Here is an 18,821-nt window from a genome sequence, read left to right as displayed (position 1 = left end):
CTAGCATAGAATTTTTACGGCCTTGCTCAGTATAAATATTGCACCATTCCTTTTCATCGTTTCGCTGCCTGAATAGTAAATCACGAAGTCCTTAAAGTTAAAGTACCCCATGCCTGTCCATTGCAGCTCGGTAGTACCTAAATCAGAAATGTTTGCTCTTACCATATCTTCCTTCATTATTAACTCGACAGCGTTAAGGAGCTCGTGTCGCAGAAAAGCCGGTGTCGTCGGCGTCGGTGTCGGCGTCGGTGTCGGCGTCGGCGTCAGCGTTTCGCGGCGTTGACCGTGAGCGATAAATCACGGCAGGCACTCCATAAATAAAAAGCAACTTCCAAGATGGTCTGGGTGGGAATCGAACCAGGGTCTCCGGAGTGTGAGACGGAGACGCTACCACTCAGCCACGATTTCGATGCTTCCAAAAGGTACAAACGCGCCTCTAGTGAATGCGGTGTTGCCTTCGAAACGAGCCGTGGAAAGTTATACTGTGGTGTATATAGGTAATTATGAACATGTAACTTACAGAAGTCGCAATTACACGAGTAGCGAAGTGCGTTTCGCTGCATTTCTTCTGCGCTTTCCGCACACGGAGAGCCATCTTGCGGCAAACACAGAAGAGCCCCTCCTCTCCATGTACGGCGCTGCCCCGACAGATGGCGCGCCACGCGCGCATTGGAGCTGTCGCGGTTCGGACTCTCTCCCCTGACAACGCTTCGCCTCGCTCCCTCCGCAGAATCAAGCGTCCTTCCTTTCTTTAGATCACTATCTCTCTATCTCTCTGCCCGTGCCGATCACGGCGTTTGGCTGGCGTGCATCATTTCCCCCTCCGGGATACCGAGTTCTTTGGTTCGCTCCGCTTGCTCAGGCGCACGTTTCATTGCTGCGCCGAACGCCGCGTTGCTCGACCATATGGCTCGACGCTCACCGCGTCTGATGCGGGGCGCCTCGTAAGTGATGGCTGCCCTGTAGCCCATTGTCTTACACCCATTGGCGGGTCGACGGGAACGCTATCGCGTTCCACTCTTGAAGGCGAAGCTTAAGCGTGCTCCAATTTTTTTTAACTTTCCTTGACACGTGTTTCTAACGCTCTAGACAGCTACTTTAAGGCTCTTGATTTGGCGGGTCTTTTATTTTGGAACGGACAAGCTCAGTGCCTGAAGCTTCCCCTGAAAAGTCCTAACGCACGGTCAGACTCGATACTGCTCCGAGAACTTCCCCAGATGCAGATGAGTTGGTTTCACACATGGTGACCTCATCCTCAAGCAACATAGCTTCCTTTACGGTGTTCCAGCTTATGGCGTTTTTGGCAGTGGATAAGAGCGTAGTTTTCCACTGCTTTCTCCCTCACGGTGTCACAGCTGGTAAAGCAACGCCTGTGAGTATCTGGGCACCAGCTGGGTCAATTTTGCTCATCTTTACCTGGTGACAGTGCTGGCTACACTGCTGCCTGCTGTCAGGATATTCTATTTAGTCTGGCCCTATCCTTAGGGTCTGTCTCACAAAGGTGTCCCTGCCAGTAGGTGCAGTACTGCTGGCATAGCTGTTAGGGGTGGCATACATGTCCTTCCATCACATCAAGATAGAGATATCAATAACCACCACAATATTTCCGTCCAGCAATCAGACTTATGTAACGTCTGTAAGTAGTGCACACAATGGCTAATGGTGAATTCTCAATACATGTAAATGTAAAGTTAAGTCAGCCTCATGTCTCTCTGACCTACCTACATCATTCAGCTATGAAATTACCTCAACTGTACAAATACCTTGAAATTTACATAAGCAGTAGTTGTTCTTCTTATAAACACATTATTCATAATACTCGTGCTGCAAACTCAGCCATCGGCTAGATCCACAGGAGCTCTCCTGGGCTCTACACCATTTAAGGTTATTAATGTACACTATTATTACCAAATTCGAGTTTGTGTCATCAGTGTGGGATGCTGGGAAAATTACATTAGCCGACGTTACTAAACCTGCTCAGAACAGATCAGCTTACTTTGCCTACTCTAACTTCTCCTGCACAGCCAGTCTTCTATTATTGCAGACAGACCAGCTTGTTCTTAATTTACAGATTCGAAGAATAATTTTATGCAACTGTTTTTTCGAGATTTTTTTTATATCTGCAGCCCTGAAAAAGGAAGCGATTTCAGAGCTGGCTAGGTACCATCACATCTTGACCAAGCAGTTTGCATTGCCTCCTCAAAAAGAAAATTTATATTTTACTCACTCCTAACACCCTCACGGAATGGGACCACCTTCCCTCCTGCATCACCTGCGCTGAAGATGTATCATTGTTATATCCTGCTGCGAATGAACACATCTTGAGCTATTTCACCTAATATATTGTTCCATAAGTGTTCCTATTCATTCCTTGTGCCTGACTATTATGCTAATTCATTGCACCCACACCACCTGGGCCTGACTATATTGAAACTAATTATTCAAACTGCACTTTTAGAGTTATCCATCTGAAGTCCAATTGTTCACATAAGTAAGCAGTATGCCTCGAACAATTCTGAAAGTATAGAGATGAGAATGCGTAATAAAGAAAACCCAAAGCAGTTCACCAATGTTGACTGTGTGCATACTGTGGTCATTAATAATTGTAATGGCTATTGACAAAATTCAAAATGTACAAGCTTCTGCAATGGCAATAATTAACAATGAGTACACAAGACAATGCAAGCACAGCGATTGCTAAACAACATGCTTCCTCTTGATTTATAGAAATTAGTAGGGACGTGCGAATAGCAGTATTTGGGGACGAATCGAATATGATAGTACCAGATGTGAATCCAATGTAGAATACCTTCGAAATCGTTTGCAAACGATGTACAACCTTCCCGCCAACAATTTTCATATCTCGATATTCACAAAAAATAGAAATATTCTATCGGCACACCACACATTATATACCATGCTTTTTTAAAAGTGAAAAGGAACCATTACGAACAACTATAAATTTTCCGAAAATCGGGGCCTCTATGAGCATATGTGATCATGCGTTATAGTACAAAGGTGATAAAGGTAACATTGTGGATAAACTTATGTGTGTATACCTTCGCAGCCAAACCAGATGTGCACTGTCTGCAGCAATGGCAGAGTGAAAAAAAAAAACACTATCAAGCTCAAATTTTCATAGCAGATGGCGACGCTGTTGTATAAAGTATGTTGCAATGAATAGTATCCTCATTTATTCAGTTGAGAGGAAAAAGGTGCTGGATTTCTATAGGCTACCAACAATAGCAACAACGGAATGCCCTGTCTTGACAACATTTTATTTCGAGTGATCGTGTTTAGATGCAAAGGTATGGTGGTATGAGCAATGCAATGTGCTCTAGTACGTTACTTCCTCTGTGGGTGGGACAAAAGTTACATTTTTGGTTCAATTCCATGCTTGATGGTGCGCAGTCGACAAAATGAAGTATTAGCAAAATGTTCGCATTTTCAAGTGGTGGCTATTCAATTTTATGACTTAATCGAATAGTGACTATTCGTTATTGAATAGTTAGTGTTCGTTTCGAGGATTGAACCAAATTGGACAATGTTTGATTCGTTATTCAAAATTTTAGAACATCCGCACACCCCTACAAATGTGCCACATATGTCAATACTTGTTCAAGCCCAATTCATAGTGCGGGGTACTGGAAGCCGGCATAAGATGCAGATGGTAACTCTTTCTTCAATCTTGCTACAACGCAAGCAGGCAGTACCACTCAGTTGAGCGGCCCAAGCCTCTTCCATATCCACCGGGTGAAGATCCGAGAGGCCACGAAGGGATCTTTTCTGTAAGGAAAAAGTACGCATGAGAAAGCCACATCAACAGCATGCTTTGCTTGTCTTACTTGTAGATTTCTTCCCTGATGTTGGTGCCATTTTCCATCACTTCCCAGTACATGGCTTCTAATACTGCTGGGTTCAAGCAAAGGCTTGCAATGTGTGCATGTCGAGTTATGCAGTCGTCGTTGCCTTTTTCAGTGATCTTCGAAATATCTCGGCAACATATGTTCTCCATAGCGTTTTCACTCGTCACACACAGCCCACAGGTACACCTGCGTTCATAGCCACGCAAAAAGATATTTTTTGAAAGCAAGCGACGTCAGCGTTTTGTAAGCCGCATTCGCCGCCCATTTGTAAGCCGCAATGCTGCTGGCACGGTTGGCGCTCATTATCCAGCGTGTAAAAAGAGCTGGTCCGACCCCGCTATGTTGCTTATTAAGACGCACATGGCAGTTCAAGCACAAACAACCCCCTTGGACACAGCTCGCTTAACGCTATGCAAAACAACATCACAGCTGTGTGTCATTGAGGCGTAGCACATATGCCAGCAGCCATTACCCACACCAAAGCGTTCGCACGCAAGCATCCAGAGAACGATGGATTTTGCACACGACAGCGTCTATGAGGCGAAGGAAGCAAGCGAAACCGACCAAATTTTCAGCAACTAAACTTTTGCGCCAATTATAAAAGACGTTGCAAAGAATACGGAAAATAGTAGCATAGATGCGAAGCTTCAACGTATCTTGCTCGCTCAGTAAAGGCAACGTAAAATGATGATATAGGCTTTCACGTACCAATTCATGTCGCGACCGTCGCGTTGTGGAGGTCCTGTTGGTTCTGGGTCGCCGGGTTCCCAAGTTGTACACCTTCAACGCGTTGCGCCATAAGGTCAAAGGCCATTTTGTTAGTCATTCGCTCAATGCAAGCACGGAGCGCGGCATCCATCGGCAAGCTGTCTTAGGCGCGCTAACGATGTAACTACGCACAGTATGGAAGCAGGTCACGCACAGACGACGTTACAAACAGTGGTTTGGAGGACCAGACCAATGAACAGCAGAAATCGCACCAACACACAGTGCACACATCTCCCACATCCTGTCCTTCCATCGAAATAGGCTTGTACCCCAAATTATTCTGGGGGGGGGAGGGGGAGGGCACCGCAATGTCACCTTTCAATGTAAATGGCGAGGGGATGTACCTTTACTACTGCAAATGGGAATAATGCTCACCATTCCTCATAAAGACGTCTCAACCCGCCAATGAGAAATGAAATAAGTTGTATCTCGCAGGTACGCCCGTAAGGTAAACCTCTCCTTTACTTGGAAAGCAAGGAACCACTTCAAGTGAACTCGCACAGGAAAGAAGCGCAGGAAGAACACTGCCAAGAAGTAAACAATTGAAACTGTAAAATAAAAATGTCTGGAAACTTTTTTGAAATAACACTGGGGAATTATAGAGAAATATATATTTGCGGAACAATCACAGTACTCTTGGATCGCTCGTTTACAGCTCTACCAAGTTTACTGCCAAACCCGACTCGCATTGTTCTTTGGAATGTTGCGTAACGATTCGTGGCTGCAAGTTGCGTACAACTGCGTAGAGCGCAGGACGCTGAGGTTCTAGACGTACTGCGTCCACCACGGAAGGTTAGAAAAGACCCACATAAGCACAGCACGCAAGTGGCTACGTTAGGCGGCTCGATTGATAAGTGTAGAATCATCATTCAAAACACACGGCATTGTGAATAAAATCGCTACAGACACGAGATGGGGGGAGGCGGCAACACAGGGTGGTACTTGCAACTGAATTTTTATTGTAAAACAGCAAGGCTTCTATAGAGGTTGGCAAGTGTAACCCGACAACCAATAGTAACCAGGTTGAAGTAAAGTCCAAAAACATTTTTAAATAACAGTATCTTCCCGCCAGATTATAAACGATTGCATGCACGTGAAAGTGAAAAAAGTGAGGAACACATAAGAAATTAATTACACGTAAACGTGAGCAAAGGAAATGAATGCCGCATGAAAGAGAACTCAAGATCAGAAACCTGAAAGCCGAGAAAACTGCTCGTGGGAATGATGGCACAAGAAACCATACATAGAAGAATGGAACAAAGAAGTCACGTGGCAAGAAATCCCAGCTCTTTGCGTTCGCAACCGGACGACTGTTCTAGTTTAGTTCAGAACTGAACACAACTCGAGTTAATAACGTGCGCATCGAACCGATGATAAAACTGGCATTCACACCCGAGGAGATGCCTATCACTATCGCCATCCAAAAGGAGTGAAAAACACAGCAAAATGTTGACTGTCGAATAGTTGTCCAACCTGAAGATTGATTTGGGAGCGCTTTGGGAATGTGTGTGAGGAGTGGTGGCGTGGGCGGAGGTGGGGAGGGGGTATGCCGCCTAAATTGAAAGAAAGCGCGTTCCCCCCCCCCCCCCACCCACCCCCCCCACTTGGGTACGTGCCTGCATCGGAAGGATCGTGAATATGAAGCGGTCATCTAAGTCACAACTACATGCGTCTTTTAAATATTTCACTTCTATTAGAGCAACAGGATACTGCAGCCTGTATTTCTCTGTGTTGCGCCAGGTCTATGAGGAGCAGTGAAACTGTCCTTTTGGAGTTTTTGGGACTCACGCACCAACTTGATCTGAAGTGTTTTGATGTAGGCAAGCAAGTAGATTTTAATCTGTAAACAAATTGGCGACCATTCAGATGTTAACAAAACTTTTGGAGCGCCCAGGTTATCACCAGGAAGTAGAACTCTGAGAACCTGCGCGCCATCCCTAAAATTTAGGAGACAGTGCCTAGTATTTGACATTACTACTCGTACTCCCAATCAAGCCCTTCTGCCCAACACAGGCGTTCACAAAGTTCGGTTGCAAGCTTAGTTACATCTATTAGAAACGAAAAGGAACCAGATTCGTATATTAGGTGAGTGTCGGTGGCTGGAACAATGTCATCTTTTGGTCTGCAAGTGTGTCTAGTCGTTACTCCCTAAGGCAACAGAATGCTTTTATGAGCTCTTTTCTTGTGCTACGCACTACACTAAAATCACGCAGCTTTTGAAAGTCTGTACGGACACCTTTTTAATTCACTGCTTTCACGGGGCCGAAATTGTTTACTTCGTCGAATTTGTGAATTATTTCCGTGTTTTCAACGAAGACAAGCCATTTGCGGGGTCCATAACGCAAACTGGAGCCTTTTTGCTGTTTGTTGAATGAAGTTACATAGACGATAACATTGTCACAGCAAACAAGTGCTTTGGATAGCGTCATGTGCCACATGTGCCCATGTACATGAGACATACACATGTAGCTCAGGCAATGTAGAGACCAAGTGAAAGTTTGCAAACAGTGGGTTTCTTAGGTGGTTACTCGCAGATCATGCCCTATACCCGTCGCACAATAAGGCTTGAACTGGCGCTACTTGGTGAGGCATTGTTCTCTTTATTGCGCCATTGGTTATACAAAGGACAAAAAATTGCACACATGTGTGTCAGTTGCTTCTATTGTTCATTCTATACCAGTATAGCACCGTAAACAGAACTATACCCGTCGCTTAAATGATGTAACGCAGGGGGTATGGCGTCTGGTAGGTTTGCGCCCTTATGGGCAAATACTGTTCGCTCTTAGTTCTTTTTCTGCTGCGATTTGCATAAGCTCAAACACTCCCAAGGAGAATTAATTCTGCAGCAAATACTAATAAAAAATTACAATCGGGAGTAGTGCACGCCAAAACACCCCATGGGATAATGAGGCAAACCATAGTGCAGGACTCCTGAAAAATTTGAACCAACTTGGGCTCTTTACCGTGGCCCTGAATCGAACTACACGTGTTTTTGCCTTCCTGATTGGGGTCGTTAAAACCAGTATTAATTAAAATTTCGTTAGCAATAGTTTTGCAAAGCACTGTGCTGGCATTCTATATATATCGGACTGCTGTGGAGGAAGTGTGAGGAACATTTGCAGTGCGATGTGTGGCAACTTACAGATAATTTGGAAAAAGACAGAATGAATGCTTATACAGACCTTCCGCGAAGGAGCTCTCTTCTATATCTGAAGAAAAAGAAGGAAATAAAGAGACACGTGAGCGCGCTCCCGTGAAGCACACATTTTACAAAAGCACATTTTCCTAAATAGTTCTCACAGAAACACCGCTAGTGCTATTGGTTTGTTCAAAGCAGATGCACATAGCGTAAAGCGTATATCGCAATCTATGCGGGTACAATGCAGAAAACACTATAAGCGAATAATATGCATTGTTTATGAGTACATACGTGCAAGAACTAAGCAAAAGTTAAAAAACTATGTTTGTTAATAACTAGAATAGTTAACGAAATAGAAAGAGTGTTCATGGTGCGAGTACATCAAGCAAGAAGGAAGAGCAAGCATGTTGTTGCGCGCACTACATCGTAATGAGGCGGTTTATCAGTATCTAGCAGGACGCATTGAGAAATGTGGCAAACTTTACATGGTTCTTCCCATAGGCGGTTTCATTTCTCCGAGGAGGGGGGGTGGAGCGGGGGGCTGGGGTTTGACCAGCTTCCCGAACTAACCATATATATATATATATATATATATATATATATATATATATGGGTTCCGAATCCTATATATACAGGGAAATATATATATTTCTTGCACTTGAAGAAACTTCGTGTGACCACGAAGAATTGAGCGCTGAATTACGGCGTTATATGAGTATATACAAGACCTCATAGAAGGAGCCAGTTCGAGTTCGTAGCCTGAGTCCTGTCGGTGGAGTAATCATCGTTCGTGTAATTGTCGCACACTTGGCTGTCATTAATACTGCTTCGCCTTTCCGGCGAAGCTGCAGCCTCTCTCTCTTGTGAGTCCGAGTATACACGCTGCTGCGCATGAGTGCTGTGGATTCTGACTTCGGGCGAATCCAGTTTGGCCTTATTTCGGTTACTGAGGGAATTATACAGTGTTCCCCGATTATGATGCACCAAGACTTACAAATAGAGCAGTTGCGTTACTCGAAGAAAAGCTTGTGCATGTTATTTCCAGTACAGTGGAGTAACCGCCACTAATTCTTTCGTTACTGAGATTCAATTCGGCAATTGCAATTCATTATGTAACACGAGATGTACTTTCCTAATTTTCAAAGTGTGAATCAGGTATTTGTAGGCACCGCAAAATGACATCTAACTGAGGTGTTTTCAGTGACGTACTAATTGCGTACAATTTTGTCCGACTGCCAACGGAACCTCACGAATTATAAAAACCGCCACGTGAGAGCACTGGCCAACCGTATCATAAAGCAGCGCCCTCAAATATGCTAATCGCCAGCAACTGCCTTGCCTGTCGCAAATCCGAAGAGACAACGCATCACCTTGATAATGGTACTGAAGGAGCACCAACAGCAGGTGCCGCGGCTTCGCAACTATTCCGTCCTCTCATTTCTACGTCACATTAATGATCCCTCTCTCAAGGCCAACTCATCACATTGATAACGAAAGCCCCTTGATAACGCGGCCGAAGCGCCGCTCTGACCTCGCACGAAATGCGAAAAGCCGTGTAATACGCATAGAATGTTTCCAAATCCCTCTTTTGCTCGCACCGTATATGAAACAGTGCACGCGAAGCTACATTTCGCGCCGGAAAGTTGCTTCGGACCAAAGCCGAATTAAAGTGACCGCTTTCTTTTTCATGAAACTGTTTACGCACCACAAAAACAGGTTCGTGTTAAAATATAAAAACGAATGAACAGACTGCGAAGAGACCAACGTGTAGCGAAAAGGCAAAACAGATGCGTTGAAAGAAGTAAATGTGACACTACTAAATGAGCCGAATTGGCGATCAGGATGTTTGCAGAAAAAAAGAGAAAAAAACATCAGATTTCAGTGTGTCCTCATTATCTAGGAATTCGAAAGCTTCATTGAACACCAGCCTAGAGGACGTGTTCTTCTTTTGCAGCTATGCCATATTCTGTCCGCTGTATCACATCTTCAGTGGTTTTCTTGATTACGGTCGCCGGAATTCTGCGGCATACGTCCATCATCCTTGCCTTGAAGTAATCTAATGTCCTTCTCGATCATGTAAGCAGAATCTTCCACATTAACCCTAAAGCAAGAAATTGATCGGAGAGAGGTCAGGTGACCTAGCGGGCCAATTTACAGGTCAGTGCCTTTCAATCTATTACGCATGAAAAGTCGCGTCGAGCTAGTTTGTGCTCGGCTGCTGCTGTGTGCTCGCGCCCCATCTTGCTGATACCAAAGAAGTGGAAGACGTGACAGTGGGACTTCGCTGAGAAACTGATCCATCATTTCTTCAAGGATTCAAGGATTCTTCAAAGTAAGAGTTTCTGCGAAAATTGACTTCATTTGTGCACATCATGTCGCTTAAAAAGTGCGGTGACTCATCGGCCCTTGTGGGGAACCGATTCCAGAAGTCTAGAGGATTCTATAGGTACACTGAAAAGATTTTGCGCCAAAAAAACAACACACACAAGAAAAACAACACACACAAGATGATTCTATAGGCACAGAAGATTTTGCGCCAAAAAACACACACAAGAAAGATGACACCACGGGCACACTTCAACTGAATAATCAGGGTGAAAGCTCTCGACATATATGGCCCTCCAATACACCACGCATGCGTACAAGGCAACATGGAGCACAAAGCCTTATCAGAGTAGGTGCGATAGAAACTTGAGCTCAGCCTTGTAAAGAAAAACCGATGTATCACTAACACAGTTCGGACTCGTTTTCTTGATGTAGAAGGCTTCCAATGTTTCACGCGATGTCTGATGCCTGCCTCTACCCAAAATCCTCGCATCGCGGAACCATGAAAAACAATCGGTGTAAGCCCTGCAGTGATCAACAAGTCGCTCACCTTCAATATATTTGACACCTTTTGTATGCTACCTAAGGTGGTCGTTCACACAACGCCCCGGCTCTCCAATGAAGGATTTCCCGCAGGTAAGAGGAATTTTATATACGACGTGTGTGGCACACTTTACGAAACGCTGACCTTGCTTCTTCTGATAGCCAAGCATTTGGCTTTCGCAAGTTATATGACGGCTTAGCTGGGCAAGCTTTTGGGGAGCGGAGAACACCACCGGTACAATATATCGGTCAGCCACTTTTTTCAGGCTGTGCGTGACTTTATGGATGTATGGGACCGCTATAGGCTACTCTTTTTTCTTCGGCTCTACCCTGCTTAGCCCTTAAACATTGGAAGCCTTCTACATCAAGAAAGCGGTTACGAACTGTGTTAGTGATACATCGATTTTTCTTTACAAGGCTGAGCTGAAGTTTCTATCGCACCTACTCTTATAAGACTTTGTACTACATGGTGCTTTGTACGCATGCGCGGTGTTTTGGAAGACTACATATGTCGAGTGCTTTCACCCTCATTAAAGAGTTGAAGTGCGCCCATGAAGTCATCGTCTTTCTTGTGTTCTTTAGAGTTTAAGACTTCTGTATTTGCATAATAATAACGTTACAAATGGGGATTATACATGCATACAGAGGGAGGTCCCATAGTCAACAGACTGTACAGGGGACCTCCCATTACTAATGAGTAGGATATATAAATACAAAGCAGCTATATGAAAACACAAAAGACACCATATTAAGTTAGTCACTAGCTTACGCTGTAAAACATTTAACGACACAAAGCACTTGTAAATAAAATGATAACGATCAATTGGTATATTGAGTGCAAAAATTTACGAAGGTTTGATTTGAATGTGTAAAAATGAGAGGATATCTTAATGTGACACGGTAATGAGTTCCAAAGTAGTGTGGCCGAAAAATTAGTAGTAAATTTCCCATAATTAGTTCTAAGTTTTGGTAGTAAATAGCTGTTGGTAGAAGCAAAACTGGTAGACGTGGAATATGGATACTGGCTGGTAGTAATTATAGGGAATGGGAGCTTTCCGTTAACAGATTTATGAACAAGTATTCCAAGTGAGAATTTATTTAGTTTCTGTAACGATAAAATGCCGTTAGATCTGAGCAATGGAGATGCTTCCGATGTGTAGCTCCTACGTGTAATGATGCGAATTGCTTGATTGTGTGTTGTTCTTTGGTGCAAGACCTTTTCAGTATGCAAGATCACCAACTAGCCCAGCAGTTAACTCTTCCATCGTAGATTCTATAGGTCCCTGTCTTCAAAGCATTGGTTCTGGTTAAGGTGGAAAATACGTCATTTAGTATCCTCCAAACTGATTACTTGGAAATTGTACCTGGGCGGCCACGTCCCGAACGCGAGAATGAGGGTTTAAAGCCATAAATTATAGGCCATCCTTGCTTAGGCTATGACTCAAAGATCGAGTCCGCCGCCGCTGTTTCTTGAAGCTGCCCATTTCTCTTAGGTTTTCACAATTTCTGATTATAGTTGCTGGATTTGGCCTACCACTACATTGCGATGGCTGATATATATATTTGCGTCCTTCCTCTTGTTGCCATTTGCAGATTTAAGGCAAGGATTATGTTTACCTTCTGCTCATTAGAGAAAACCTTGGCGACTCGGCTGAAAGAAAACACAGCTTTTAACGTTTGCGCTAACGTTCTCAATTCGCTTTTGTGTTACTAGCTTTGGTGTCAAAAGACAGAAAACATTCGTGCTCTTTGTCTACGCCAAGACAGCTGCTATCACAGCTTGTTTCCAACTTACACCAAACGCTACGTGCTACCTCAGCTTGGGCGCGGCACATAAGGCATTAGCTCGGTGACGATGTTTTTCTTTATTTCCTTCATTTCGTTCTGACTAACTCAGATGGAGCCTGGCCGAGGATGCTGCTTTATGATCCGGGCAGGAGCATAGTTATGTGGTATTCGCCATATTTCATGGGGCTCATTTATCAGGCGGAAAAAATTTACACGCTATTAGTACGTCGATGAAAAAACCACAGCTAGATGTCCCTTGGCTGTGCTTTCAGGTGCATTATTGACACTTTTTTAATTAGTATTGCACGTATCTAATTAGACAATTATTTACAATCACCTAAATAAACCTCAGTAACGTGAAAATTACTGGCAGCTACTCCACTGTACTCTAAGCAATATTAACTACATTTTCATTGAGTAACGCATTGGTCTATTTTTTAATCTCGATGCCTGATAGTTAATTGGGAAAACCTGTATATACTTAGGACATCTGCATGCAACTGACGATGTTTCCATCCCTAAAAGATGTAAATTATCATAACTGTTTTTCTTTCATGAGCCGTTAGCATCGCTTACTGAAAGGAAAAGCAATACTGAGACACATAACATTCACGTGCATTTCACACACCATAAATAAAAGACTGCTGAAGGGCTTTCTGAAGACAATAGGTTTTTGTCATGGTCAAAAAAGGACCCAAAGCTACTTGAAGCGTGCTGGACGTGCAGCAACGTATTCATTATGTAAGCATAGGCTATCCATAACATTAAAAACAATATTTAATTGGCTTCCATTATCTCTTTCAGAAGAAATATAATAACTTTTGCCCTCTGTGTATATTTAAATATATTGTGTGTGTGCTTACAGTTTACAGTGGAAAAATAAAACAATATTGAAGTGAGAAAATACGGATGAAGCAGCCGCCACTAGTGCTTTTAATTCGCGTGTCTTTCTATTATAAAGATTTGCAGAAATAAAGCGAAGTATGCGTTAAAAGCCGTGGAAGTCCGTGCCAACAATGATGCAGTAAGCTATTAGCCCCAGTGAAATTTTAAGTGAAAGGGCCAGGAAAGTCAAAAGAAACTTGAAACGATGTGGGTGACAAAGCTCTACGTATGGCACTTGAGGTGTGTGTGCGAATTGGGGGGGGGGGGGGGGGGGGGTTCTGGCTTCGCCAACGCAGGATGGAGGGCGGGCCCAGCCTGCACCCACCCAGAATTCTCTGGAGAGGGTCGGGCTCCATCGCCTGCCCCCCCCCCCCCTCGTAGTCAGCAGCTATGGCTGTTCCGACATCATATCTGTTTGAACAAGACGCGCGAAGGAAATCTGGTAAACCACTGTCTCCATTCAACACAGTTTTTGCACAGCGTCATTGCCAATGAAGCGGATAGCCACCGTCGATGGTGACTAGGACGTCTTGCGCTAAAACGAAAACAATGAACCCTTACTTGCTCCAAATGTAGCCTTGCGTTTTAGAGTGGCAACCGATTGCTGCCGTGAAGAGACATCTACGCTGTGCGTCTTTATTGGAAACGAAAAAAACAAGAAGCGTTGCAATAGCGGGTGCAATTAGGTCTGGATTCATAACGGATTAGTTTGATGACCACATGGTTGCAATTTATAGGCCAGCTTTAACAAGCTTTCCGCGAGCACAATATTGCCTGAGATTGCACATTCAATTTTCTGGGTTGACCTAGCAAACAGCGCACGACTAACGACTTTGTTTTTGATCTTTTGACGTCCCTGTGACGCGGTTGCAACGTTTGTGCCATGCTGGGCATTTTGATCCGGAGCGTCTGCTTTGACAAAAAGAAGCCCGCTCCTACTTTGACGCCGCCGAGGGACAAGATACTCCCATTACAAGATAGTTATACCTCAAAAGAAAACAAACGAAACTGTTTCCTTCACGTATTTGTGATGACACGTCCATCGAAAACTGACGTCGCCTGTTGAACGACTCCTGCAGTACATGCGTAGCATACTTTTTGGCGGAGTCGCACTACTCTTCACGGAGAAACGAAGCAAGCACATTGTCTAACATGGAATGCAACTTGAGGGGACACATCTTGTAATTTTAACAGTACTTTTTGCAGACTTTAAAGTTGGCGCTGAATGAGATGTTTTGATCACAAGTATGAAAGCAGAAGCTCTAATAGCTATGGATTGGTGACTTGTCAATGACGCGCAAGTCATACGTGAATACGCATCAGCTGTCTTTGTCAAGTGGGGTAAACTATATCGACCAGTATGAAGCTACACATAATGAGCGTCGTATAAATAGGAGTGCCAGATATAGTTAACACTTCCTGCTAAATTGCTGGTTGAATGCTCAAATGTCGTAAAGAGGTACAATGAAGGGACCTTTGAAGAAACTGAATCGCCACCTGGGCTGCGACGAGGTGAAGAGTGTGTTCTGTGTAAACTATTGCACCTGTATTGCCTGAAGCCTAAAGCCACCGTCGATAGGGAGTCAAATCCGGTCCAGACACTGACTCGGTGCTGGCGACTGTCCTAGCAACCGCTAAAATAATTGAATCAAGCCAAGATGACATTCAGACAGATCTTCACGCCTTAAAAAACTGGCAAGCATCTGTGGATGTAGAACTATGACAGTTGGCTGCTAGACTTCAGGCGCTCGAGATCGACACCAAGGCTAAAAAACAAAGCCAACATCATTCATCTGTAGGGACACCCGAGTCAGTTCTTTGCATGAGTATAATAAACTGAAAACTATCGAAACGCGCTGTGCTGATACCGAGAACCGATTTCGGCGCTCAATTTCCTTTTCGGCATTCCAGGCGTACATGAAGAAAGCTGGTCGTCAGCGCAAAAAAATAAAGTAATAGAATTTCGCTCGAAGACCCTTGGCATTACAGTGAAACATCCCAAATCAAACGCTCACATCGCCTCGGAAAATGCAATGCCGGCAAGTCCAGAGCGATTATCACTAAATTCACACATTTCAATGACAAGCAGGGCATCTTAGAAAATGGCTTCAAGCTAAAAAGCAGCAAATTCGCAGTACGCGAAGATATTTCCCTGCAGGTGCGAGTAGCTAGGAAAAATGCATGATTTCGCGAAATCATGAAAACGTGCCATACAAATTATATGCTGATAAACTGTGAATAAAACGTACTTTTACGGTGCCATATCATGCGCAGTTGTTCAGTCAATGCAACCCCTCGCACGGGAACAGAAGGCAAATATTACCGTTCTTTCGCAGCCACAGCTCCAGAACCATGAGCCGTCGCAGTTATCTTTAGCATATACTAACATACGCAGCATTCTATCAAAACGTGTCCAACTTAAATCCTACCTGAAAAACTGCGAATGCAACATACTAACTCTGACGGAAACTTGGCCTAATTTGGGTATTTCTAATTACGAGATTTTTGCCGACACTAACGATTACGTTATCTCCCGCAAAGATCACCATGGTAAAAAAAAGGATGTGGTGTTTTAATCGCCGTTAAAGATCACATGACATAATTTGTTGCAGACATTCCCAGCCAAGTGGAGACTATATGGGTCTGCATCACCTCATCATTTACTGACCCTTTGATTGGGGTATGTTACAGACCACCAGACAGCTCTCCTTCCTTCATTTACGATCTGCGTGACATTCTCGATGCTATTTCAGTGAAATTTCCTAAAGCGAATATATTCTTAACGGGTGAATTTACCTACCCTGACATTAACTGTCCCTCCTTAACTTCCACCTGTCGCAGCTCTAATGAAATCATTAAACTCACCCTCGATTTTTCATTAGTACAGGTAATTGAACAGCCTACCCGTGGAACTAACACCCTCGATCATGCTCTCGCGTCAAATCCCCAGGTTACTTGCGCTGTTACTGCCACTGCTGGATTCAGTGATCACAAAATCTTGAACCTAACTATTAGATTCCCATAACACTCCCGAACTCTTACGCTTCAGCGCATCTTCAATTATAACAAAGCCGACTGCACTGCCATTTACTGTAGGGTTGAGACGTTCTGGGATATATTCATTCCTACTCTTTCGTGCCGTACTGTTGACAAAGACTGGAGGATTTTCCAACAAGGATTATTGACACTAACGCCTTCACATTACCTTTAATTTCATTCCGACTTAACTTATCAAAACCGTAGTAATGTAGATCTCACCAAACTCTACAAAATAAAAAGAAGCGCTTGCTCAAAACAGCTAAACGACTAAACACTCCTGCATCTTTGTTAAAACGAAAATCCTGCTAGACCGCTTATTGTTGTGCTGTTCGTAATGCAAAGCATCCGTTTTTTCTTTCGCATTATTTACAGTCCCTAATGACTAACAATCCCAAAAAATTCTGGCGTACCGTCTTTCCGGGTTTCTGTCCGACTAACATAGCACTACAGGATGAAAACGGTAATTCGAGTCTAGAGGAAAAATGCGCAATTGTTTTAAACATGTACTTAATAGCCATATTTACGAAGGAAGACTGCTCAAATATTCCTAGTATTACTGACGTCATTTATAGGTACAGGAACAGCATAGAATTAACCCTAGAAAGCATCGCTGTCGTAATAAGGAACCTAAAGTATGCACAAGCTGCGGTACTGATGGAATCAACAATAAAATCCTAAAATAACAATAATCCCATGTAGTTTATTCTTTTACCATATCTTCACTCCGTCATTATCTACTGGTACACTTCCACACGATTGGGAAATTGGCAAGGTGTTACCTATCTTCAAATCTGGAAACAAAAGTAATGTAAATAACTATAGCCCCATATCCCTGACTAGCATCCCTTGCAAAATACTTGAACACATAATTGCTTCTAGCCCTGCACAACATGTAGAAAATAACCATACATTTTTTTCACCAACAACATGGTTTTAGAAAAAGCTTGTCGTGTGAAACGAAGCTGCAAGAATTCACCCATGACATATGTTCTAATATATAAAGTAACCAGAGACAGCCTTCATTGATGTCGATTTCTCTAGAGCTTTTGATCCTGTAGCACATTACCGTTTAATTACTAAACTGTCGACCCCTAACCTTGATTTTTTAACTATATCATAGCTACGTAACTTTTTATCCTTACGCAAGTAGTTTACTTTGTTAATAATACCTCATCTGCGTTATTTGACGTTACTTCGGCTGTTCCTCAAGGCAGCGTCCTGGGTCCTTTATTATTTCTTGTCTACATTCATGACCTTCCCTCTCACATAGCATCAAGCATCCGTTTGTTTGCTGACAATTGCATAATATACAGTAAAATTATGACTCGGCAGATCATCAGGTACTACAACAGGATTTTGACACAATTACTTTTTGATGCTCGCAGTGGCAAATGACAGTTAACACTGACAAATTCAAACTAATGAAGTTAAGCCGAAAGCAATCAAACTCGACACACATGTACTCTCATAGCAATAATGCTATATTGGGAGCGTCCAACAACAGGTACCTTAGTATTAACTTCACATCTTTCCAAGTCAACACACATTAAAAAATTACTGCCATGGCATCACGCACACTAGGATACTTCAAACGTAATCTTCATAAGGCACTTTCGATAAAAAGGAAACTAGCATACCAGACATTTGTTCATCCACAACTCGAGTATGTATCATCCATTTGGTCACATCGCCAAGTCTATCTAACCAATTTACTGGAATCTGTGCAAACCGCACTGCACCTTTCATCGCTCGAGACTCTAACCGACACTCCAGAGTGACTAACATGAAGACTTCATTATCACTATGATCCTTGAAATCACATTGGAAGAAAGCCATTCTGTTTATTGTATAGTCTACAGTGTGCACGCGAATACCTTGCCACAATATAAAACCACATCACAGATTTCGCAGACTTCATAATCAGCATAGTTTTACTCGTCTTTCGGCCGTACCAAGCCTTTAACACATCTACGCTCCTACGTGCCATTGGTGAATGGAATGACCTCTCCGATGATGTCATGTGTATTCATGAACATATGGCATTTAAAAATAAAATACTAACCATCTATGACTGTTTTTGCTAACCACATCATCATTTGAAGTCATCTTTATAGATTTTATAGGGATGTCATGTAGGCCCGCGCAACTATGTATAAAACCTACTATGTGTTCTATTATTAGAATCTTACACCATATATGCTACATTCTTCTATTGTATAATCAATGCGTCTTGAATTTCGTTTGTTTCTTTTCATATTCTTGTTAAAATTGTTATCAGGTCCCCCTCACATAATAATCCTACATGTAGCCGGTTAGCCATCTGTAAATAAAGTAAAAAAAAGGAATTCCGATTGGCTGGCACAAACAAGACACCAATACCAGTGGTCGTTAAATCTGTGGTGTGGTATTTTTGATGGCAACATCAACAGACCCAACATTTTTGACAACACGCCAACGACGCAACGCTG

General features: G+C 43.2%; 1 protein-coding gene across 4 annotated transcripts in view; it reads right to left on the bottom strand.

The window, feature by feature from the left end:
* Nucleotides 1-18,821, bottom strand: part of LOC135918618 (uncharacterized) — a 440,383-nt gene that overhangs the window by 378,784 nt on the left and 42,778 nt on the right. For 3 of the 4 annotated variants that reach the window (XM_065452236.1, XM_065452237.1, XM_065452239.1), the window contains one exon: nucleotides 7,817-7,843. In XM_065452236.1, coding sequence (XP_065308308.1) covers nucleotides 7,817-7,843 — 27 coding nt within the window. Of the gene's footprint in view, nucleotides 1-4,574; nucleotides 4,647-7,816; nucleotides 7,844-18,821 lie in introns of those variants that run through there. The other variant, XM_065452238.1, reaches the window with a different exon arrangement.

This window comes from Dermacentor albipictus, chromosome 6 (genome assembly GCF_038994185.2).
Source record: "Dermacentor albipictus isolate Rhodes 1998 colony chromosome 6, USDA_Dalb.pri_finalv2, whole genome shotgun sequence".
Lineage (NCBI taxonomy): Eukaryota > Metazoa > Arthropoda > Arachnida > Ixodida > Ixodidae > Dermacentor > Dermacentor albipictus.
The sequence above is the reverse complement of the archived record's forward strand: the minus strand, read 5'-3'. Positions and strand labels throughout refer to the sequence as shown.